The 25,420-nt window shown below is 32.1% G+C and overlaps 2 protein-coding genes across 3 annotated transcripts in view; one reads left to right on the top strand and one right to left on the bottom strand.

The window, feature by feature from the left end:
* Positions 1 to 427: 427 nt before the first annotated feature.
* Hcs (holocarboxylase synthetase-like protein) lies at positions 428 to 20,912 on the bottom strand. Its single transcript, XM_088258602.1, has 15 exons — positions 20,757 to 20,912; positions 20,171 to 20,327; positions 18,749 to 19,119; positions 18,012 to 18,150; positions 17,050 to 17,929; positions 16,246 to 16,444; positions 14,802 to 14,926; positions 13,636 to 13,768; positions 12,349 to 12,534; positions 6,622 to 6,768; positions 5,681 to 5,806; positions 4,279 to 4,463; positions 3,419 to 3,519; positions 3,092 to 3,296; positions 428 to 2,452 (listed from the first exon to the last, which is right to left on the bottom strand). The coding sequence occupies exons 2-15, from the start codon at positions 20,304 to 20,306 to the stop codon at positions 2,266 to 2,268; spliced, it is 3,120 nt and encodes a 1,039-aa protein (XP_088114728.1). The 5' UTR covers positions 20,307 to 20,327; positions 20,757 to 20,912; the 3' UTR covers positions 428 to 2,265.
* A 258-nt stretch (positions 20,913 to 21,170) lies between these two features.
* Positions 21,171 to 25,420, top strand: part of mor (SWI/SNF- related protein mor) — a 44,007-nt gene continuing 39,757 nt past the window's right edge. The window contains exons 1-2 of one of the 2 annotated variants that reach the window (XM_088258577.1): positions 21,171 to 21,360; positions 23,591 to 23,710. In XM_088258577.1, coding sequence (XP_088114703.1) covers positions 21,244 to 21,360; positions 23,591 to 23,710 — 237 coding nt within the window. In that variant the 5' untranslated portion in view covers positions 21,171 to 21,243. The remainder of the gene's footprint in view (positions 21,361 to 23,590; positions 23,711 to 25,420) is intronic. The other variant, XM_088258578.1, reaches the window with a different exon arrangement.

Here is a 25,420-nt window from a genome sequence, read left to right as displayed (position 1 = left end):
ACGAGTATATACACATAAAAAAATAAGTTTGAAATATTTAACAAATAACAACAAATTGCTTAAAGTAAACACAAAAGTGTTTAGTAAAAAGATTAAATTTATAAAAGAACGGTAAGAATAAAAATGTATAAAATGTATGTTTTAAAACAAATATCACATTTTAAAATTATTCTGTAGAGTACTTACAATTTCCGTTGCGGTAGAATAATGCAACATTAAATGGAAATTGTTAAGTACTAAACTTAAAAGATAATTTTGGCAAGGATTTAAAATCTACAAGACCTACAAAAATAGACATAATAACATAAAAAGAAGGAATAATCAGACTTCTTTTCAGGAAAAAATAAGTAAATTGACTGAATATAATCGATTATAATAACAATAATTTTCATTAAGGGTAAATATAACTATAAAAAAAGAAATATTACCTTAAAATATTTTTTATAATAATGGTTTCATTTATATACATAATAGGATAAATAATAAACACACAGTACAATAATTTAACATTGATAGTATCACCAATAAAATGTGAAACAATATAATGGATATGGTTAAATTACTTTTACACGGCAAAAATGTAATGGGGAAAAATATTTTTTTAAATTTTCAGTAACCATTTGTAAAAACATGTTGATAATACTCGCCATTACATGTTTTACTGCAAACTAAGTCAGTGTTCGAATTTGAAGGATGGACAAATGGTACAAACAACACTTGTATAAATTCGAATCTCTACATCTTAGTTTCGACTTTATTTGGAGGATGAATGTGGAAATAAACGGTTGTTTTGTTTTTTTCCTAACGCTGATTGAGGTTTGGTTGGTGGCCATAAGAAAACATAAATAAATAGCAATACTTCTTGAATTGGTTTTCTCTATTGCCTTGTATCAAGACCTTAACCATTTTAAAAATATATTTTTTATCCCTAATGTTATTTCTAAATAACATACTAAAAATAGTAATTATCAATCAATATCAAAAATCTGCTAAAATTGCACTTTTATCATGGATGGGCAGTTTCAACTTTGAAGATTGAGAGAAAAAACTGTATAAGAAGATAAGAAGATACTTAAGTTTGTTCTTTTATTTTTTATCCCTTAGTGTTTCAAATTTGCAGATGATATTAACCTCCATAGTCCTCAATGTCAATAATGGTCAATATTAATAACAATACTATAATATTTGAGAAAAATAGGGTTAGCACTGTTGCAATTAAATTTAAAAAAAACTTAGACCAGAAAAATCATTTGGTTATCTTTGGCAATGACAATATTATTTTTATTATTACTTTACTCTAAGACATCAATTATTTGCATTATTTTATTTTTAGAAACACAGACATTTTTTACACAAAAAGTCACTTCTATGGACATACATTATGACAGTTTTCTTGTTTGTTTGTTGAGTAATCATTGAAACAACTCGCTTACTGGGAGATATTTGAACAATACATTTTATAAAGGGACACAATATATTTTCCCACGAAATAACTACTTAACAGTTATAGCCCTTGTTTGGCTGACAGCTATAGCTGTATTTTTTTTAAATGAGAGACATGAATTTGACTGCTATAGCAGTTGTAACAGTGAATTTATTAACAATAAAAAAACGAAATAATGCCAATTAATAAAAAAATAAGCATGACATTGTACAAACATTTTTTTTTACAATGAATAAAATTTTATAAGAGGTGAATAGAATTGTTTTGAATAACAAGAAGGCATGTTTAAAAAATATGTAACAAAGAACACTCTCGGCGATTCATATAATACTACAATATGTTTATAGATCGAGTGATTATTATGTGCTAATATTCATACTTGTCTGAAGAGAACTTATGTATAATTTTGCAACACTGATATCAAATTAAGGACATGTATCTGTTTACATACAGAAGAACCTTATAATAATTAATAATTCTAATGAACATACATGTAGTTTGAAATCATTCACAATGCACCCAACCAAATAGGTGAAAACTGATGGGAAATCTACCATATGATACCCTATATGAACTAAAGAGCATTCCTGCGAGTTTGAACATTCCTTATATACTGCACCTATGTCTGGCCTATTGATACGACTATTCTTTTCCTATGAAAGGCATTTTTACCCTCATAATTTGTGCACCGCACAATATATCACTATACCAATCCATCAAAAAATATAAATATTGAAACACTGACCTATGATAACAAGACTTATACAATGACACGTGGAATTCACAAGTTTATCACACCGATTGACAAAAATATTAGAAACTTAATTGGTTCCCTTTGGGCCAATTAAACCTCTCATCATATCAAAAGTGTTACCATCCGGCCGGAGTGATATTTCCCCATTTGGACCTAAGGCTTTTAGGTATCCGTACTCATCCAATCCCAGAATACGACATTTAATAGGTTCCTTATCACTGACACCTTCTTCAATAACATTCACCTCTTCATCACTAAAAAAAGAAAAACTAATCAGGAATCAATCAAAGACAATTATAAGACTACTACTACTACAACCATCATGTCATTTCCCTGCAGGGGTAGGTAGAGAGAATGAAATGCCACACTCGTCTGTCCTGGCATACAACTCTAGCTTCCTCACATTCATACATTTAGTCAAACGTGCCACAGATTTTACATTCCGATTGATTTGGTTATGCCAAGCCAAGAAATGGCTGTTCTCTTCTGTTCTCCCATTCACAATTGCCAAATATACTCCACATTCCAAATCGGCTCAAAGAACCTTTCACAATCTTTTTGTTTATCCCTAACTCAGCCTTATATCCCTTTCTAATATGCTCATTTTTAATTCTGTCATACTCAATTTTCCACACATTCGTGTAAGGGCTCCATTTCCAAGGTTCCAATTCCCTCCTTCTCCTTTCATCTTTATTTAGCAAATTCCATGTTTTGATTTCATACATCAGAGTAGGCATAGCATTCTGTTGTGATCTGATAGTTTGGCTTCCATATATGCACATATTTTTATTTGCAATCACTGTACATATTCGGAGCACCATTTATTCTATTCCCTGCTATTCTCAACTTCTATACGTAGTACACCAATAAGTTTAATATGTTTGTTAACTTACGTATGCAGCCAATACTCGTAATACAGTTTAAAGAATTCATTCAGATCATTTGTCTGCTTTATTTTGTCGTACAAATGTTCCAACCGATTCAAAATCAGCGCCAGAAACTTCTCTCTTTCAAGCAGCGGTAGCTGTTTATTGTGATTCTTTATAAGGTCATTTAGACATATTGTGGGGGTGGAGTTATCCAAATTGATTCCAACTCCTAAAATCATTTCATTAGAACACAAAATAACTAAGAAAAACGATATATCAAAAGAATTATATAAGTAAATATTATATCATTCATTAAAAAATGAGTAATTTTCAATTTGTAAAATTTCTCACCAATATTGAACACCATGTGATCGCCGATAACATGTGTATTAAGGATCATTCCGCCTATCTTAACAGATCTTCCAAAGTATATATCATTGGGCCATTTTATTCTAAAAAAAAAGTAAAACATATTTAAACACAATAAGGACGGGAAAGCTATTTCTACCAGTTATGTCGATTGATGCTTAAGGACGGGGAATGTATTTTTCCTTTTGCGTCGGCCTAATTTCAAAGTCAGAAAAGAAGGATTTATTCAATGGTTTTGTATGAATATTATGTACCAATCTCTTTGTTAAAGTGTAATCTATATGTACAAAATTATCAAATCGCCAGCGGTCTTCAGGTGTAAAGAAACAACTGTAGAAATGTTTTAATTCAAAATAGATTTTTTCCTGAAATTTTCATGTCACTCCTGAGAAGTTCAATGGAGCCACCTATGGTTGAATTGAGAATGCTTTTATTAAGCAGAGATTCTTTTATTTGAATGTATGTAAGATCCAGACCCCAGATTACTTTTTTCATTCATTCAAACCCTTATCCGCACCCCAATGGTGCATAGGGCACTGCATCATATAAACGCAGTGTTATTTTGATCGTTAACACATGAAGGAAAGGTTATCAGCCTTCCGCATCCGGTACCAGTCCAAGGTAATATTAAATAAATATAAGAGTGAAAAAATTACTTATATTTAATTAAACCCCCTGAGAACCGAACCCGGGACCTCCAGTACGGCAGCCGAGCGTGCTGACCATTACACTACGGAGGCGGACTTATTACTTTTACTGGAGAGATTACTTCTACATACTGGAAACCGCCTGAAAATAAGATTTTTTATGCAGCTTATAATTTGAGCAGGTATATTTTTTACCTGAGATTAACTTCCTCATATCCGGGCAGATCCCTGAGGGCGGACACGATGGCTATGGCCACGAGGTGTTGGAGAAGGGGGGCGCGGGTGGCGATGCCTCCTTCCTGGATCGAGGAATGCAACTGCAGGGAGAACATGAGGCATCCTGGGGGACTCAGCCACTTGGTGCCGCCACGGCCTATGCCCTGGAACAAACAAAATTCATAGGAAAAACTGGTCAGTAATATAATAATGTATACATATATAGATTTGGCGTTTAATTTGTAGAAACCATATTTTATAAAATGTAGATTTTTAGTTAACGCTTATTATGATTGTCAGAATGACGGTTCCTCACATGAACAAGGTTATAAATAAAATATGTTACATGACTCTACAGCGAGTGTGTCCAAATACTACTAGTTCACAAATCTGGATTATATCCAATTATAGGAGTTATTTTTCATACTACTTTTTTGACATCTCATCACAGATGAAGAAGAATATGGAAATCTAGGCTAGACCATCATTGGCTGGTTTAAGTGATCACTTCACACACGTGTAACATTCACCAATTCTACCCATGATTGACAACCACACTACTCAAACTCTATATAAATATATGATTCAATTTTGAAACATTGTACAAGAATCACTAGAACTTTCACTAGTGACATGTATTGGTGAGACGAAGAATTTTAAAACGAGCCCCGTAAATGCCCGGACTTGTCAAAAAATAATATGATAAATAACTCCTTTAATTGAAGTTAATCAGAGAAACAGATTTGTGAACAAGTATTTGGACACACTAAAAATGATTTTTTTAGTCTACTAAGTTGTATTTTATTTTTAAAAAAAACACACAAAAAAATCAATTTTGTGACAATTATTTCGCCTAGTTATGGCATTTTCAAACGAATGTGAAGATTAAATGAACTGACGGTCCTTATATAGCTATACAATTCTAGGTACTTAAGTAATTGTTTTAACATGTGCAGTAATAATTTACGGGAGACAACAATAGTTAATGGGGCAGTAGGTACGTATACTTATATTAATTTTGTATTGTTTTCCAGGTATTGTTTTCAGTACATTTTTTTATATTACAGATATATCCGAATAAATTATGGTACCATTAACTTTTTTTCAAAAACAATAAAACAGATGGCATCTATATCAATGTCTTTTCAGAAGATAGGAAAGAAAAGAGAGGGAAAGGAAGGTATAAAAAATATAGCACAGAAAGAAACTGAAGACCAAAAAAACTATTTTGAATTTCCCTCGTTATAATTTTTTTAATTTGTAAGAATCAGACCCGTTTACTAGCTTTCACAATTGAGCAATTCCACCTGTGCCACAATGTGGAGGATTATTATAAGTTTATTTTTCAATAAATGAAATATAACAGAAAATAATTTCTAACCTGTGTTTGCCGATCAGCAATGATTACTAATCCATGCGCCCGAGGTTGCTCATTTATCATTTCCTGAGTGCTAGACAATATTTCCGAGTAAATGACCAATCTTCCCAAGTCTTTTGTGTTCAATTCCTGAAAATATAAAAATACGCAATATTTCACTTTTGAAAAAAGATTGATATGTATTTGATAATGAGGTTCGTGCAGATTGAGCTTTGACCTGAAACCTACGACATTACTTGCCATGGAATCACACCTTGATAAAAATATCTAAATAAAGGCCCGTATATAACCCATTGTTATTTTGTTTTTCAGTAAGCAAATTTAATCAATCAATTTCATAGAAATTTCTCAATCTTTGCAGGTTTAAGAATGTGCAGATGATATATTTTTCAATATTGTTTTAATGTGAATAAAATTTTGCTAATTTTTATGGTGAAACAGAGGCAAAATTATAATATTTTCAAAATCCATAGATTCCAAAGATCAATTATATGACAGAAGACCAATGAGTTGAAAAAAGAATACCATTATTTATATTTCTGACCTTTTTTTTAGAAACATCTACCGTTAAGCGAAACCAAACTCAACGTGCAGCCTGGGATTTTTTTATCTACAGTTCTAAACACATTTAGTATTTAGAACTTAATTTGAAAAAAAAATTTGGCATTTTTAATTTTGCATATCTTGAGATTCTTTTTGACTTGGCGCAGATCCGAACAATGTAAAAAATCACACTAATTTTGAAATAAATACATACTTGGATACATAGAAAACTCTCAAAAATGTTTTCTTTAGAAAAGTGGGGGGGGGGGGGGGGTTCAATATTTTTTTATCATATCAGTACAGTGTTGCGGCCTGAATAACTTTACAAATATATGTATGTAGCCCGAAGAAAAAACAGGTTGAGTATCATTGGTTTAGAGGTGCAGACGATAGAAACTTACTTGGAAATAAGTCAATGTAGAAAAATTGTCAGGACAAGCGTGTAGGAGGAGAGGTGTTAATGAAGAAGTTGCTGTTGGAACCTTCTCTTTTGATTTGATAAGCTGCACACGCCCTACAGCCACCGCGCTTGCAGCCTCCAATTTACGCTGGAAACAATATTAAAAAATGAAACATGACATTGTTTTGAGGTACTCAAACACAAGGCAACAATGAGCGATTAATAACCTTGCAAGGAACAACGATCGAGAAGTACATATCTATTCATGCCACTATGAGAAGCTTGAATATAAATGGCTCCAAAGCATGCACATAAAATTAAACATGTTTCTAAAATAGATACTTATAATTTTTAATAAACTGAAATTTTCATTTTTAATTTTGTGTAAAATCCTAATTGTTTAAATAAATTGCTGACTATTTTGAGTACGCTATACTGTGAGAAGTGCAGGAAAAAATTGGCGCAACTTACAATTAAAAAAAATTTCTTGAATAAATCAACAGTGCAAATTACGTGTAATTCAGATAAATGAGTAGCAAATTATCTTAATGGAAGTACATATATATATACTATAAACTAAAGTAACATGAAGGTTTAATGGAGATAACTAGAAAATAATGTCATATGGTAATGGAACTTCATAAACCCTTATCTGCAGGGCATAGCATCGCATCAACGCAGTGTTATTTTGATTGTTAATCACGTGCCTTCAAGCTCTAGTCCAGGGTGATATCAACACATTGGTTAGGGTAAAGTTTGTTAAAAAAATGTATTTGACGCGGGCGATATTTGATTGCATCGAAAGAATGATGACAAAAAAGAATCGATAATATTTTTGTATTATAAAAACACCTATCCACTATACAGCAAAGTAAACATAACAAGAAATTAGATGTTTATGAAGTGTTTTTTTTTGTACATGAAGCTGAAGGTTTCTGAAACGCAAGGTTTCAAGCCGTAAACCATGTATTAAATAAATATTAAAGTGAAAAATCACATACGTTTTTATTTTGACCCCTTGGGAATTGAACCCGGAATCTCCAGCATAACGCACGGGTAGCCAAATGCCCTAACTACTATACTCTAAGGGCAAAGAAAATGTTATAATCTATATAATCCTCATACCTTTAATTATGATAAACCTATTGCAACATCATATGCTGTTCGCTTCAAATGTAGATATATGGTACACAGACATTAGAATGTCAAGATATTAATAAAAAATATCATCATCATGAATTTATAGTTATAAGTTGGTAGATTTCATAAAATATCCAAGTGGGCAGTATGATCATAAATGTTATAAATTTCAGTGAAAAAAAGGAATACATATTCCTAGTAACTATCCTTTTCTTCTACATATTAGCATATATACACCAATAATAAATGGCTCTATCAATAGGGCACTAGTAAAATATAAATACAGTCAACTCCCAACAGGGAGACCTTTACCAAATATAAGCTTGTTATATGAAAGCTTAACTGATATGAAACATTTTATCATTAATGATTAGTTTTTATCGACATTCTGTCAGAAAATTATTAAATCAATAAATAATAATACTCAATAAATATTATATTATTATATTTATATAATAATGTAAATATAAGTAAAATTAAGTTAAATAAAAATGTTTTGAGAACAACAGTGCTTGAGTAAAGACAAGCATATCGTTCAATTGAATCACTTATTATTAATACCAAGTGTAGGTTTATTTTTGTTTTCCGTGAAGCCATCCACGATGTACACCAAAAGGTCATTACAAACTAAAATGCGAATATGGTATTATTGTTGTTCATGAAAGCACATTCGGTGACATGATTGATTCAAACAAACACCACATCAAACAGCCGGAAAAGAAACTGCAGATCAATTTACCAAAACCAGAAATAAGATAACAGGAAAGCGGGATGCCAAAATAAAGGTAGGATTATTACAAGTCCTGAGAAATACTCTTACCGCGGATTCGAGTCACGCGGGGAAACTTCCGGAGTGAAATCGCCTCCGCCACCACTCCCAATCGCCATCCTTTTATCCCAAATATACTCATTACACATTTCAGTTTATTTTTAGAAATATATTGTGTTGTTTTATACATTCATCCCAGTTTAAAAAAAAAACATACATCGACTAAATACTATGCTAGGGTAAACAGATGTGATATTAACACTTCTCTAGTTATTGGCACTGTTGATTTCATAAATGAATAATATCTGATATAAGGCCGATTGAAAATATTCCATTTTACACTTAAATACTGCCGAAATCAACAATGATGTTTTGTCTAAACATCTCTACTTTAATGCACTCAAACAGGTTAATTTATCATATATGAATACGAAAATGTTTTTTTTTTAAATTGAAACATACACGATTAATACTAGGATGTCAAATACCATACTCCATGTATAGAGTGCCAATAGCTGTTTTTTTTTTTTAATTCTTTTTAATCTTAAAAAGTAAGAAAAATCTTTTAAAAATAAGAAAAAGTTTAATATTAAATGAATATTAAATTATTTTATTTATTGTTTCCGCATTAACTTTGTGGTAAGACATGTTACAATGATTAAAGAAAACACTTGTTTTATACCACTTGAGTTTTATTAAAGACTACATGTTTCAGAAGTCAAACTTCCATCATTCAGATCTGTTTAATATGTGTATGAATGATGGAAGTTTAACTTCTGAAACATGTAGTCTTTAATAAAACTCAAGTGGTATAAAACAAGTGTTTTCTTAAATAATTGTAACATTAAATTATAGAAAAATAAATATTGATAAAATGCATGGTTTAATTACAAATCAATATTAACTGATCTTTAGGTTAAAAATAATCCCAAGAAATAAGGAATCCTCAAGTTACCAGAAAAAATATTGTGGTCACAAATCGGCAAATCGATAATTGATGAAAATTATTTCCAAATTCAAGTATAAAACCGTGAAAAAAACAGATGTGAGAACTTGTTCCTGATAATAAATACTGTTTGTACTTAGTGAACTTGAGAAAACAATTAACGTCTTACATTAGCATCACCATTTGGTGCTGATAGTAATTTTCTGTGTTGGTAGAGTGTGTATGGATCATTTATATGGGTTGATGTAAAAATGATGAAAAAATGATGAAAAAATCAGCAAGGAATGCAAATGATAAACCCAAACCCCAAATCAAATTCCACAGAACAAAATTTTATCAGGATGACATGTTTATTGAATGTAACGGGATAGAATTGCATTGAGATTTGATATTTTATAAGAATTTAAAGAATTATTTTCTTGTTTGTATGCATGTCTCATATTTTACATAATTCGATAACCTATAAAACCAACATTGTAATAAAAATAATTCTCTTAGCCTCAGCACTAATATTGGAGCTTATGCTTTGATTTAAAGCAGTACTCTGCAACCTTTTCTCACCTACGACACACTAAAATTCTTCCTAGAATTCCGCGGCACACCAAAAACATATGGACCATTAAAAAAAAATTATACCTAATAATTATTATGAATATTCTTCATTTTCAAAAATAGATAATATGAAAAATAATTTGTCATCGCGTATTATATAAATTGTGTATTATGTGTTTTATATGAAATACATAGTGAAAAAATGTCAAATGTCAAATACATTGAATTTGATCGCGGTACACTTGTATCCAGTTCACGGCACACCGGTTGCGGAGCACTGATTTAAAGAATAATGTAATTTACACTGAGGTTTTGAGAGTTAAAATTACTATAGAAAAAAAAATTAAATATTGATTGATAGTGTTTGGATCAAGAAAAACTTATTTTAATGAACATCATAAACAAATTTTAAAAATACAACACAGGTAAAAAACGGATCAAAGTAAAATACAAGGTAGTATTATTTGTGGTATGCAACGTAAGGTATAAATAGATTGCTGTTTGAATAGATGCTTGTGAGAGTTGAGTCAACTTATGTTTAGTATATTATTGTCATATTCAACTAGATTACTGTTTACATTCAACTAGCAATGCCTACATTAAAATAATGATCAATTGCTTCTAACTATTTATCTAAAAATTAAACTCAACTTAAGCTAGAGATTCTAAACTATGAATAAAGTAAGGATTTAGAGTCACAGTTTACTTTTTCAGGTTACATAAAAAATGTATAAACACATGAAAAAGTGAAAACATGTAGCGGAGAAGTTATGAGAGAGCAACAAACCACAACAATATAAATTCATACATCGTTTCTTCATTGTTTTTTGTAACAATGTATAGCCACTAGAATTTAACGATAGCAAAGATTGATTACAATAGGTGCATTATTTTAAAATAATTTTTATGCAGGTTTTGAGACTGGCTGATTATGATAACAATAAGAAATTGATGATATTATCCGGGATCATAAGTATATTCCACTGTTTGACAAGATTCAAATTATTCTAGTGCGAATTGACAAGTTTTTTTTATTATTTTTTTGGGCTGTTTGATAAATATAGAAATATACTCTGGTAAGGAAAAAAAAATAGGATTAATTGATTCGGCAGTTACTTCATGGTTATATATATCCATTTCATATTAAACTTATACTTTGTAAACACCGCTAATAATTTAATGTGACACGTGTTTCAAAGTATTATAATTTTTGTTGAATACATCGAAACATCACATTAATTTTATTAATATATTATGGTATTTACAAAATATGATTAAATACAAAATGAATTATACTTAATTTTGTCAGAAATATAATACTAATTTTGCTCAAATTTGATGGAAATAATTGTCAGATATGTATATTAATATTAATAATCAATAGTAAAAGTTGTTTATTGTGGTTTATTGATCATTCAACATCCCAGTTTATTCAATTTCGCTTTAACTGCTATTCTAATAATATGACTAAAAATCTAAAAACATACAATGTTAATTTTACCATATCACTAAGGCAAGCGCTAACCTTACAAGTATATATGTTTGTATTGCACCAAACTCCAAAAAGCTTTCTATGTATTATACCCTATAAAGTATAATTGAAGGTCTACAATAATCTACATACAAAAGTGAACAAGTACCTATTGGGATTCCTCAAGGTGCAAACAACACAGAATTACAACTCAGAAATACAAAAGATCGAAAAACACGGCTTAGTAATTCACTAAAAAATGTCATCTACGAAACAAATTCAAGCAAATCTATGACATGTAATAACTATGAGATGTTTTCATTGTCATGTTCTATGTCGGAGGAAGAGTGCGTAATCAGCTAGGATCTCTACTAAAAAGAAATGAAGACATATTGTAATCTGAAACTAGGAGTACAAAACATGAATATAATTATATAGTATATTATTTCTTAACCTTTTAACTACTGGATCTTACTAAGGCGGTGACCAGATTTAAAAAAATAAATTGTTTGTTTATTCCAGATGATATTTCTGTATATCTCAATATTGACAATGTAAAATATGACCTCGGCCAGCAAAATAAGCAGGAAAGTCATAAATGTAAGTGTAAATTTTGTGCAGTAGCGTCACAAACACCAAAATGTTAGGTGTTTTAACACACTCGTAGCAGTCAAAAGGTTAATTCTCTTAATGCAGTCTGCAGTTTACAACATTTGAACATTGAAAATACCAAATATACTATACTCAAGTCAATAGGAAATATTGATGAAGAAAAAATCTCAAATTTGAAACCATTCCAAATTATTTTAATGGGATATTATTAAATGTGTAATAATGAAATGAAATGTACCTCGTATATGCCCAGAAAATAGGCAGGGGTGTATTGAGGTTCAACGGCCAGGGTGGCAGTCAGAGGGGACGGGGCCGTGGAGAGCCCCAGAGCGGTGAGTATTTTTTTCAGGACTCCCAGACGAGCGGATTCCGCTGATCCTCCATCAGTGCCCAAGTACTCGCGGGCATCTAGCTCCAAGTGAACCTAATTTATAGAAAATATATATTATTTGAATATATATATTTAATTTTTCATTTATTTTTTTGACACACAATATGTATGTAAATTGTATATATTTTTACTTAGGTCAGTAGTCTATCCAACCGCTTAATGCCATAAGACAAATCGCTCACTCCTTTCAACAACGTCATAATTAAAAAACTTGGTTTTTCAGGAGATAATTTTTAAAGTTTAAAAATATAATAAAATATATTAAAAATAAATATCAAGCAACTCATTGAACTTTTTACTGTGCAACAGATCTTTTTAGGTAAAACCTGAAGGTTTTTTTTCCATTTGAAAAATATTTAGTATATTTAAATGACAATTAAACAATACCTTTTCTTCAAAATGCAAAAACAACACTTTCTGCCCTGTAGCAGGTAAATATTAAGTTAAAAATATGCCGCTTTTGCTGGGATATAGTACATTTTCTGGGCATTCCGAAAACATGCACGACTGAAAATTGAAGATTATTGATTTATGATGTTCTTGAAAGTAGTGAGCAAAATGTCACTCACTAAAACATGTGTATAATTTAGCACTGTGAGGTAATAAAAATTACTCATAGATACTATAACATTAACAAAAATGTATGTCTTAGTAGATACATATTCTTTTTGAACATTAAATGGTGTTCAAAAGGACATCCAATTTATTCATCATCATTCAACCCCGATCCTAATTATACTCAGACAGTCTGCCGCCCAATCTTCAGTATACTAATCACAAATAACCACAAACCCAATTTCGATCTGTACAATGTTTTTTGGTTTCTCTCGCGCTCTACAAAAAGTAAACAATTAGAACCTTTATAAACGTCTCCTGCTCTCTACCAACAGTACGTAAAATACGCTTTTCCCGCAAACAATGTGTTAATATATGTATTTGAAAAGGTATAAAGTTCACCATACTTTTCCATACAAAGCTGTATACAAGGTAGATCTACGTTTTCGGGCTATATTGCTTGATTTCTATAGAAGTCGCTCAGTGACATGTGTATAGTTCTATGTGAACGCACTATCAGTTCTATTTTTACAAACTGGTCCGTTTGAATTATTTTCAAAACATAGGACAAGAAATTACCTGAGAGAAAATAGCAGTCCCTCCAGAACGATCATCAGTAGCCTGGAGCAGTGAAGGGGTATGCCAAGTTTGTTCCGCAGCGAGCACCTCTACGTGCAATACATGACCATTGTGCCCTCTGTATTCCGTTGGACTGTGAAATAAAACAAATTGAAATAATTCTCACGGGAACCATTCTACCCTTCTCCTTAAAGGTACAATCTTCCAATAATATAACACTCTCCTTATAGTTCACTTTGTGTTATATGTACCACTTAAAAACACTACTTCATGATTACCAGTTCCGGAATCGTTCAATATTTGCATCTTGTATATTTGCAGACGACACATGTTTTTAAATGCTGTTTGGATGTCAATAAAATTTACCAAACTTGTATGATAAAATAAAAACAAATTTAAAACAGTGGATTATTCAAGTGTTTAATTTAATTAAAACAAATTTATTGTTTTTAATATTCAAAAATTAACATTCTAGACAGACATTTTAACTATATGTTAGATTTGTTAGTATACAACCACTTATTGAGGTTTAAGTCCACCGGTTTGAAGACTCACCCGTCTCTTTGTCAGCGCAATCACTACACCAGCATGCAAACAGCACTACACACTACAAATTTAACAGTATTTATACAATCACACCTGCGCAAGATATTAATCACATGTGTTAATCTATCATCTATCACTATCTGAAGGCCAACATGTACTAAGAGTAGCTGCCAAAAGGGGGTAAAGGAGACAGGGAGAAAGGAGAGGTGGTGACAAAACTTGCGTTTTTTGCAATAATGTAGAATTAAACCAAGTACTGTAAGGAAAATATGGTTGTTAATAACCTGTAAAGTGGAAATGATTTAAACAATATTTCGAAACTAGTAGACAAAAACTAGGTAAGTGGTTGTATACTAATATAATTAACATTTTGTTATGTAATCCTACATACGAATAAAATCATTTTAAAACCTGTGCATTCCATGAATTAATTGTTTACTTATTAATTTTTTTGTAAAAAAAAAAATGCTTTAAATATTAATAATATTGAGAATATAATTATGTTTGTAGAATGGTGACTCATTGGGTGAAAGTTGTATCAAATCTTGCAATGTTGCTTTTAAACACAGTAAATACCAATAGACTACTCCAATTGTATGTTAGAAAATATGTGTATTTACTGTGCTGTTGGTGCAGCAGAGAATTGGCGACGGGCTGGCGATGCCTGGTAGCAGAATACATGATGCAGTAACTTCACCGAGTTCCATTTGTCATAGGTAAAGCTGGCTAGCTCTCTTTCTCGGACCTAAAAATATCATTAAAATAAAATATTTAAAAAAACAACAATAAACATGTCACAATATCTACAATTACCATACATGTCCTACTACCATGCATGTAGTGCAATTACCATACATCGCTCACTCCTTTCAAGAACGTCATAAATCAAAAATCGTCTATTTTCAGTTGTGCATGTTTTTGGAATACCCAGAAAACGTACTATATCCCAGCAAAAAAGGCATATTTTTAACATAATATTTACCCGCTACCGTTGTTTTTGCATTTTGTAAAAAAGGTAATGTTTAATTATTTTTTTAAATACATATACTAAATATTTAAAAAAAAAAACCTTCAGGTTTTACCTAAAAAGATTTGTTGCACAACAAAAAGTTCAATGAGTTGCTTGATATTTATTTTTAATACATTGTGTTATATTTTTAAACTTTAAAAACGTTCTCTTGAAAAATCAGGTTTTTTTATTTATGACGTTCTTGAAAGGAGTGAGCGACATGTCCGCTGACAGTGATAGTGACAGCATTATTAATTTTATAAATGTTTGATTGCAATACAATTTACTTGATAGTTTAAACAGCAAGATTAGATAAAAATTAAACTAGTTATTGCATTGGAAAAGATGCTTTGACTGGAGGCCTAGAACAGGACGCAGATGCGTGGGTAGGCCCCAGACCAAATTGTCTGATGACATTAAAAAAGTGGCGGGCCTGCACTGGCAAAGAGAACTGTATAAGTCCAAGAGGGAGGCCTTTTTCAATACTGGACACAAGAAGAAGGTTGAAGTAAGTAAGGTAATATGTTATTGAATATGTCGCTCACTCCTTTTAACGTCATATATCAAAAAACTAGATTTTTCAGGAGAATGTTTTTTAAATTAAAAAATATAATTAAATGTATTGAAAATAAATACCAAGCCACTTATTGAACTTTTTACTGTGCAACAGATCTTTTTAGGTAAAACATGAATGTTTTTTTTCCATTTGAAAAATACTAAGTTTATTTAAAAAAAATATTAAACAATACATTTTCTTCAAAATGCAAAAACAACACTTTCTGCCCTGTAGCGGGTAAATATTAAGTTAAAAATATGCCGCTTTTGCTGGGATATGGTACATTTTCTGGGCATTCCGAAAACATGCACAACTGAAAATTGACGATTTTTTATATATGACGTTCTTGAAAGGAGTGAGCGATGTGGGTCCAACTAGAAGCATAGAGTTTCTAAACCTTAAGTGACAGAAACTTTCAGATAATTTACAATAGTTTTGAGAGAATTAAAAAAAAATATATACATAAGCATAAGTTTTCTTTTATGACAATGTTAATTACCTCAGCGGTGTGGTAATAGGGTAGGACAGTCAGAAGAAGATCAGAACACAGAGAGAGAAGCCGGGCTCCACCCAATAGGGACTGCAACAGAATTGTGGAGGCTCGCGGTGGTAGGGCTCCTCCCACAACCAGTAGCGAGGCCCCTGCGGGCCCCACAGTTTCTAGCGAACTTGAATCCCCGGAGCAATATACTGCATACCTAAAATTAAATTAAAATAAAAAGTGTACAAATTTTATGAAGCTATACAAAATTTATTGTATTTTAAGTTGCTGAAATTCGTTTAAATTTCAGCAGAATAAAATGAAACATGATTAATATTGTCATTGCAGAGTGAAAAGAGATTAACAAGCATAGTATTTTTCTAGTTAAATTTATGTATTATTCGCAGCTAAGCTCTTTAGGTTACTAGATATTGAAAAAGGAAGGCAAAATCATTAAAGCATAAGGGCGTTTGTGCACTACCCGGAATTTGACCGTCCGGCAGTCCGGTTTTGAAAAATGAAAGCGACTACGACAGTTTAGCGTGACCGAATTTACGCGCAACGTGTTCATGCACCGATCCGAAGAAAGATGGACAAAAGCACAAGCCAATCCAAGCCAATCATCATTTTAAAAAGCTAACTGACGTGCCGGATGGTAAAATTCCGTGTAGTGCACAAACGCCCTAAGACAGTCTGCAGTTTTTACCGGATTAACTCATTTTTATCCAAGATGACAGTCAGTCACTTTTCACTCTGACGACACTATAAAAGAATTCAATTCTTAGGCAAAGCCAGTAATAAATGTAAATAAATAAAAAATACCTATCTGGATCCAGGACATTCCGCAATGTTCTAGCAATATTTTCTCTAGTGACAGCACTATCCGAATAAACTAATATATTTGGCGGCCGGGCGATGGGCAAACTGGGACATGATCCACCGGCTTTGGCCTTATCCCCGAAAGTAATCTGTTCATCCATAATGGAAGACTTAGAACTGCTTCTTTTGCCCAAAGACTTGGTGACTGTCTTCTTATGAGAAACGGTTGTTTTTGAGTTACTGCATACCGTAACAGTCTTTGATTGAGGCTTTTCTGGGGTCGATTTGTTGATAAGTTCCAATTTAAGATCAGATTTCTTTGCGTTAAATTGATTTTTTGTATCATCACTTACGCCTCCATTTTTCTCTGCATTTGGTTTTTTATCAACGTTTTCCGTAACTGTCAATTTTTTCTGTTCCAATTTTTCAGTGATAATTGGTTTACTTTTTTCTGCGTGAGCTTGTTTCTTTTTTTCAATTTCAGGTTCTTTGCAGGGAACCGCACTCTCTTTCAAGGGAACTGTCTTTTCTTTCGAAGCAACCGTCTTCTCTTTCGAGGGAATTGTCTTTTCTTTCGAAGCAACGGACTTCTCTTTCGAGGGAATTGTCTTTTCTTTCAAAGCAATCGTCTTCTCTTTTGAAGCAACCGTCTTCTCTTTCAAGGGAACTATGTTCTCTTTCAAATTGTCACTTTTACTCTGAGTCTGGGTTAACGGTGGCGGACCAGGAGCACTATCAAAAGTCGAAGGGGGAAATTTAGAAATCTTTTCTAATGTTGAGAAATACTTAGATCTATGACGAGGGGAGCCGTGAACAGTAGCTCTAGAAACTGCAATACATTCTTTCTCGGAAAGATTGATTGGAACACCTTCAAATCTGACGGCTGTAAATAAAAAAGGAAAATATTAAAGCAACTCCTTTATTATCAGAAAAGCATTTTGTGATATTGGAATTAAAATATTTACTCTGTAATCTTTTAAGAGGTCCTTGAGTATTGAGAAATGAAGCAGCCAGAGACGTTAGCCTCTCCATATCACCTTTAAGGGCCAGAGCCAAGAGGGATCCTTTGACACTCCAAGCAACTACACGCCAAGATTCACAATCCTGTAAAATGTAAATAATTAATAGAACAGTATAATTAGAAACTTTTTTTTTGTTTGAAAAAAAAAAGTTTGTTTATTTAATTAAATTTCTTTGTCCATCTCCAAAGCGTCGTGTATTCCCCAGGTTCGATTTCCGGGCGGTTAAAATAAATTTAAAGTTGTTTATCAATCTTGCTAAAGGGTATTGCTACATCGCATATTCATAAATATTTATTTGAAGATAATTTATTTACTTGAAAATAATATATAACTTATGTATGTACTTATAAATATACACAGATTTTAAATCATAGTACATTTGATTCAGGGTAATCTAATTCAATTAATTTTTTTAATTAATATTTATGGAAAGACTTTGTTTCATTGCCCCTTAATAAGCTTTGAACAGGAACCTGAAGCGCAGTGTGGATAATTTAATAACACCATTTAGTGTGGATAACCACCAGATGAGTTTATTTTGTTAAACATGATAAAACTAAAGACCTGTGTTCATATTTTAATGTGCTCTTTGGCTCCAGGACAATGATTAAATGTTTCAATATGTATTTACGTAGTATAAAAAAAAATCATTGTAAAAATGATACTTGTAAATAACTAACCGGTAAAATAATAACTTCATCCATATCTTCCGAGCCGAGGTCACACTCCAACAACACATTGACATCATCGGTAGCGACCGGTTTGTATCTGGATGTACTCGGCAAGACCAGGTCTTGGTTGTGAGATGCAGCAGAGGAAAAAGAAGTTTGGGAGATGGATTTTTGGGGGTTTAGTGAGACGGGGGCCCTCTCTAGGTTGGGGAGCAGCCTGAGGCGGGCGGGGGAGGGGGGAGGGGCGCGCCAGGAGGACAGGGGGAGGGTGCGGGTAGGGCGCAGGGCACAGGCGCAGGCGCTTCCCTTCACCACCAGGATTTCAGATATGCGAGCGTCCTTGGGATCTGTGCATAAACTAGAGCACGCTCTGGAACAAACTGAAAAAAAAATTCAATGATTTTTGGTGTCCCAAAACAATTAAATAGATATTTTATTTATTTTAATTATTGTAACTGCAGACAGTTGGTAGAATTCCATATAGAATTGTTGGGTAATATATCCAAAATAAAACAAAGTTTATTTGGTTGAATTCTACATTTATTTATCTATATGTTAATACGTGACGCGTTTCGTCTTCTTAAGACATTATCAAACGCCAGTATTTGATAATGTCCTAAGAAGACTAAACGCGTCACGTATTAACATATACATAAATAAATGTGGAATTCAACCAAATAAACTTTGTTTAATTTTGGATATATTACACAACAATTTTATTTATTGTTTCAGCATTCCCTTTGTGGTAAGACACGATTAAATTGTAAATGAAAACACTTGTTTTTTTACCTTTTGAGTTATATTTATTTTAACTGCTAGTTTCGGAAGCTAGAGATGCTTCCATGTTCGGGTCTAAATACAAACTCAATATAAATTTGATGATTTATTTAAGTAAATAAATTATTAAATATATGTCTAGAAAATTAATTAAATTATATTTAAAAAATATTTTGTAACTATATTATTTTTTTACTAACTGTTAATATTATTTTGTTTGTAAATAAAAATAAGACTTGTCACTGGCAGAAACATCCTCTTACTGTGTGACTGTCAAATAAATATTTACTGTTCAGCATTTACTTTGCAGTAAGGCATGATTAAATTACAAATAAAACACTTGTTTTTTTACCACTTGAGTATTACATTTTATTTTTAACAACTAGTTTTGGAAGCTACAGATGCTTCCATCTATGAGTTTGAATATAAAATAATGAATAGTTTATATTCAAACCTATAGATGGAAGCATCTGTAGCTTCCGAAACTATTTTTTTAAATGAAATATAATACTCAAGTGGTAAAAAACAAGTGTTTTTAATTTTAATTTAGCAAAATAAATAAATAAAAATAATTTTTTTTTAAACTGGATCATTTTTTTTTAATACTGTAAGAGTTGCTTTCAAGATAAATTTGTAATAAAAGGTTAGTCTTACCTTCAACGTCCTCTGGGACTTTATAAAGAACAACGCATGAATCTGCCGAAACATGCTGTAGCAACTTAGTTCTGATGGAACGAAGCTGCCAAGCTTTCATCCATGAAGCAATCATGTAAAACAATGTCAAAAACATTGTTGATTTGTAACAAGCAATCTGAAAATCACAACTATATTTTGACTTAAGAAACAACACAAATAAATGAAATTAAGAAAAAGAAAAAATAGATATTTTTTTTTTAAGTGGTGAAAAAAGTTTGATATAACCATTAAGACATAAATCAATGTCGTGCTGTATAAAAGGTTTAGTATGTTGCATATAGTTAACTTTTCCGGAAAACTTAAATAAAAATCGATATTAGGTAATAATGGGAGATTATACAAACTAAAACATTACAAATAATACATTATAATTAAATTCTTCTCATTATTGAATACATTAAAATTTAAAACAAAAATAAATTAACTATTTTGAACTACTAAAATGATTTCGGTAGCCCTATGTATTGGACAGAATACGAAAAACATAAAGATTAAATTTTAGAAAAAATAAAAATGTAAGGTAAAATGGTTTCGATAATCTTACCAACAAGCTATGACAGTGTACTTTGCATTTTGCGATTGAATTTCATTAACACATACTGAAAACTAGAAAAAGGCATGCGTTATTTAACCTAACGTCAACAAAATTGATTAAACAAAAATCACGAAAATCGAAAATGACATTTCAAAATCCATAGACTGCAAATCATAGATATCGCATCGGCATAAAAAGTTCTACTAAAAAAAAAAACGATAATTTTAAAAATAAATCAAATAAAAATGTTTTCCCTTTCTGTAATAATTCCCCCCCTTTTTTATAGTCAAATAGTAAACATATTTATTTATTACAAATTTTTACACATTTTTTTCTGTATTTTGTTATTCCAGTAAGCACTTATTTTATTTTATTTGTTGTTTTAATATACTGGCAACTCCAAAGAAAATGGCGCTCCTAAATGATATGTGACTAACTTCATTAGTTGCGGCGCGTTGATTTTTGGCGTCACTTTGTAATACGGACGATTACAAAAATGATGCCTTTTGGGCCTAAAAAGGATGGAAGTCCTAACGCTGACTTCTTTCAATCATCAGAAACTTTGCAACAATTTGATGCAATTAGAGTGTGGCTCCAAAAAAACTGTAAAAAGGTGGGTATCGGCGTTAATTTGTCACGACTACCGCTTCTCTGTTTAGCGTTTGTTTTTCTTTAAAATCTTGATACAATCGTTGTTTTTGCATTTCTATGATTTTATTCTAAGTTTTACTTCGATAATGGATTCATGGAATGCGTGGATAACTTCTACACCCAGGACTCAGTCGTCGTCACCGTTATACCAAGTGTATTTTAGTGCAAGTGCACAAAGCTTTATTATGTCGATCATGCCTGTGTTTATATTCTTGACACCTTTTCACGTGATATAATCAGCTTTATGTTCTTCAAACCCCTGGAAAAACACTACGAACTTGTCTAAAATATTTTAATTGAATTCATATAGTTTGACCACAGTTTGACAGATAAATATTTATACTTGATATTTTTGTTTCTAGCGATCTTCTAGTAAATAACACTGTTACCTTCATTTAAATTAACCTGTTTTTGCATATGATTAATAACTCTTCTAGACTACTTACCAGGATTAACCTTTGCCGGCAAAGTTTTGTTAAGAAACCCATTTTTCTTACTGAAGAATATCATAATTCCCTTCCATACTTTTGAATAGTGCTTAGCACATTTCCCTGTCATCTATATCTATATACAGGGCCCACCTGCCGATGGTTATGCCTGTAGGAAGAGCTACCGCTATGTTGAACAATATCACATTGGATATTGATCTGTTCCATGTGTCTGAAGGAGTTTTCCGAAGCGGGATTCTTCTACATCTTTGAGTCTTGCTTACTTTTTAATGTACATATGCCTTAAATATATTGTCTGTAATGTATGTATTTTTAAATAAATTGAAATTGAATTGAATTGAAAATCATATAAACACAGTGTTATCTTGATCACTAACACATGAAGGAAGGTTGATCAGCCCTCCGCTTTAGGTAGCAGTCCAGAGTAATACTTAATAAATATTACAGTGAAAAATCACTTATATTTATTTGACACTCTCTCTGGGAATCGAACCCGGGACCTCCAGTCGGTAGCCAAGCGTGCTGACCACTACACTACAAAGGTGATACATATCGTAGTCATACATATCGTAGTCATACAGGAGAAAGTGACCAAGTGCAGTTTTTATAAAAACGTGATCATTGACTGTTTGATATTTCACTAGCTTAATATTGCCCTGAAAAAAATCCCAAAGGATTTTAAAGTTGGAAGTATAATATATTGACTTGTTAAAAATTACTAACTAGCATTGATGTTTATTTTCTTGCCAAGCAAAAGTGACTTAAATGGCCCTCCTGAACATTTTACGTTTTGTTAGTTGGTCTTTCTCCTGTACGACTACGATATATTTTTCATTCAAACCCTTATCCGCACCCCAATGGTGCATAGGGCACTGCATCATATAAACGCAGTGTTATCTCAATCATTAACACATGAAGGAAAGGTGATCAGCCCTCTGCTTCAGGTACCAGTCCAGGGTAATATTGAAAAAATATTAGAGTAAAAATTCATTCAAAACCTTATCCGCACCCCAACGGTGCATAGAACACTGCATCATACAAACGCAGTGTTATTTTGATCGTTAACACACGAAGGAAAGGTGATCAGCCCCCCGCTTCAGTTACCAGTCCAGGGTAATACGGAATAAATATTAGAGTGAAAAAATCACTTATATTTATTTTACCCCCCTGGGAATCGAACCCGGGACCTCCAGAACGGTAGCCCAGCGTTCTGACCAATGGTCCCCGAGTTCAATGAAATTTTTTTTTTCTTTTTGGTGAATAATTTGTCGTTTGATAGTTAACACACGAAGGAAAGGTGATCAGCCCTCCGTTTCAGTTACCAGTCCAGGGTAATACGGAATAAATATTAGAGTAAAAAAATCATTGTTATTTATTTGACCCTCCTGGGAATCGAACCAGGGACCTCCAGTACGGTAGCCGAGCGTGCTGACCATTACACTACGGAGGTGAGATATATACTGTGCAATTTCAAATTATTATTATTTTAACACACTATCTGCGGGCGGATTCGCGCTCATAATAGAGATAAACATCTCTGAAAAGAAGTGATAACATTTAACCATACTGTATACATCGATATGAGATCAAAATATGCCGCAAAAGTTATGCGTAAAAATAACGATGAGTCGAGTGAAAAGGTAAAATTACCCATCCCGCCCAACACCACCAGTCGAGTGAAACGGTAAAATCACCCTTCCCGCAGATAGTGTGTTAATATGAGTATTTTTTATTATTTTCCAGTATGTTCAGACGGAGCCCCCGACCAAGGAGAGCCTGTCCCAGCTGGTAATCCAGTTGATCCAGTACCAGGAGACTAAGTTAGGTAAAAACGCCTCGGAGCCGCCCTTTACCAGGTTACCGGTAAGTCATCCTTCATCTATTATTTATCTTCACTAGAAACACTTCTACATTCAACTTATAACTTGACAACTTAGTACCTACTTAGAATGATATTATGAGAACGCTTCGTAAGTAAGCCTGCATTTTACATTATTTATTTATTTATTTACGGCTCACTAATAATGAAAAACATATTACAATAAACGAAATACAGTGCAATACAAATAGTTTTGATGTTTTTCATCAATTAGATGGGAACACAACAAGCTTACAGAAACAATAAAGTTGCATGTTAAACACATATATAAAGAAAAGAAATTTGGTTTTAAAAAAAAGGGTAATAACAATTAAAAGTAATGAAGTAAGAAAAATAAAAATAAAAATTAGAAGTAAAAATTAAAAGTGAAATTAAACTACGCTACATAAGGTACAAAATTCAAGACTCCACCAGATTGGTGAAATCAAATTGAAATTGATTTCAACAATCCGGTAATATTCCTCTTGTATTTCTCCGTGCCATCATTAAATATGTCGATGGTCACATTATCAGTATTTTCTAAATTATTATGCAATCTTTGCATCCTAAAAATGGAGTTAAAGTGTGCCATATTATTGTTATATACTGGGAGAGAAAATGTGTTGTGCCTCCTTAATCGCCGAGAGGGAACATTCATTGCTATCTTCTCGACACAAAATGCTGCATCAATGTTACCATGGATTATATTATAAAGATACATTAAGTCTGCAATTTGTCTCCCTATTTCCAATTTGTCAATATTGAAATATTCTAGGCGCTCCTCATAACATAACAGAGTTCGGCCTAGGTGACATTATATATGAACAATTCACCTTAACCCATCCGCATACCAGTTTTTTTGTGTTTGAAGCATGAAAGGCGTTCAAATTCAACCGAGTTATAAAAATAAACTATCTCATGAAATTATAACTTTTACTGTTTTACCAATAAATATGGTACATATAACTATTATGCACGTATTTTATCGTGTGTCTAGATCAGAAATGTGATAAATTAACTAGAAAACTTGAAAAAATAAATCAATAAAACATTATACCTGGGATGTAAAGTTTCGATTTCTAACTGATTTTAGTTGATATTTCAATCAAAAGGATAATTCTATCCTTACATGTTTGGTCAAGTGTTGTCAGTAAATTTGTATAAAAATTATTAGAACATAATGCATTACAAAAAGCTTTCTTTACTGATTTGTAGATATCACACTAAAGTATCTTTATAATATGAACTACCACGGATGAGGGCGTGGCTTAAACGGCGGCTGATATGCAAATGTAAAAACATACCTACTGCCAAGGTTTGGCGGCAGGTAGGCCGATGTGTTAACTACGGTAAAAAAAAACAAACAAAAAAAGTCAAAAGAGTCAGAAAAAGGCAAGATGAAGGAGGAAAGAGGGGAGCTTTAAATAAATAAAAATTGCGGTATCTTCTCTTAAAGTCACTTTAAAGTATCGTAAAGAGCTTAGGATAAGCGTGCAAAGAATTAGTCGATCAATGGGTAATCGTCTGATGAATTTTTCATATTTGTTAGCGAGCCTATCAATACCCTACGTTGTTTTAAATATTCAAAAAAATTTTTCTTAACATAACTGGTGTCTAAACTAGACTACTGTTATGCAGTTTGTGGTATCTTGACTTGAACTACTGTAATACAATCTATGCAAATTTCCCGAAGCATCAAACTGATATGCTTCAAT

Source organism: Brachycentrus maculatus, unplaced genomic scaffold, assembly GCF_059751285.1.
Source record: "Brachycentrus maculatus isolate JH-2025_06_01 unplaced genomic scaffold, ASM5975128v1 h1tg000099l, whole genome shotgun sequence".
Lineage (NCBI taxonomy): Eukaryota > Metazoa > Arthropoda > Insecta > Trichoptera > Brachycentridae > Brachycentrus > Brachycentrus maculatus.
Note: the sequence above shows the minus strand (reverse complement) of the source record. Positions and strands in the feature narration are given on the sequence as shown.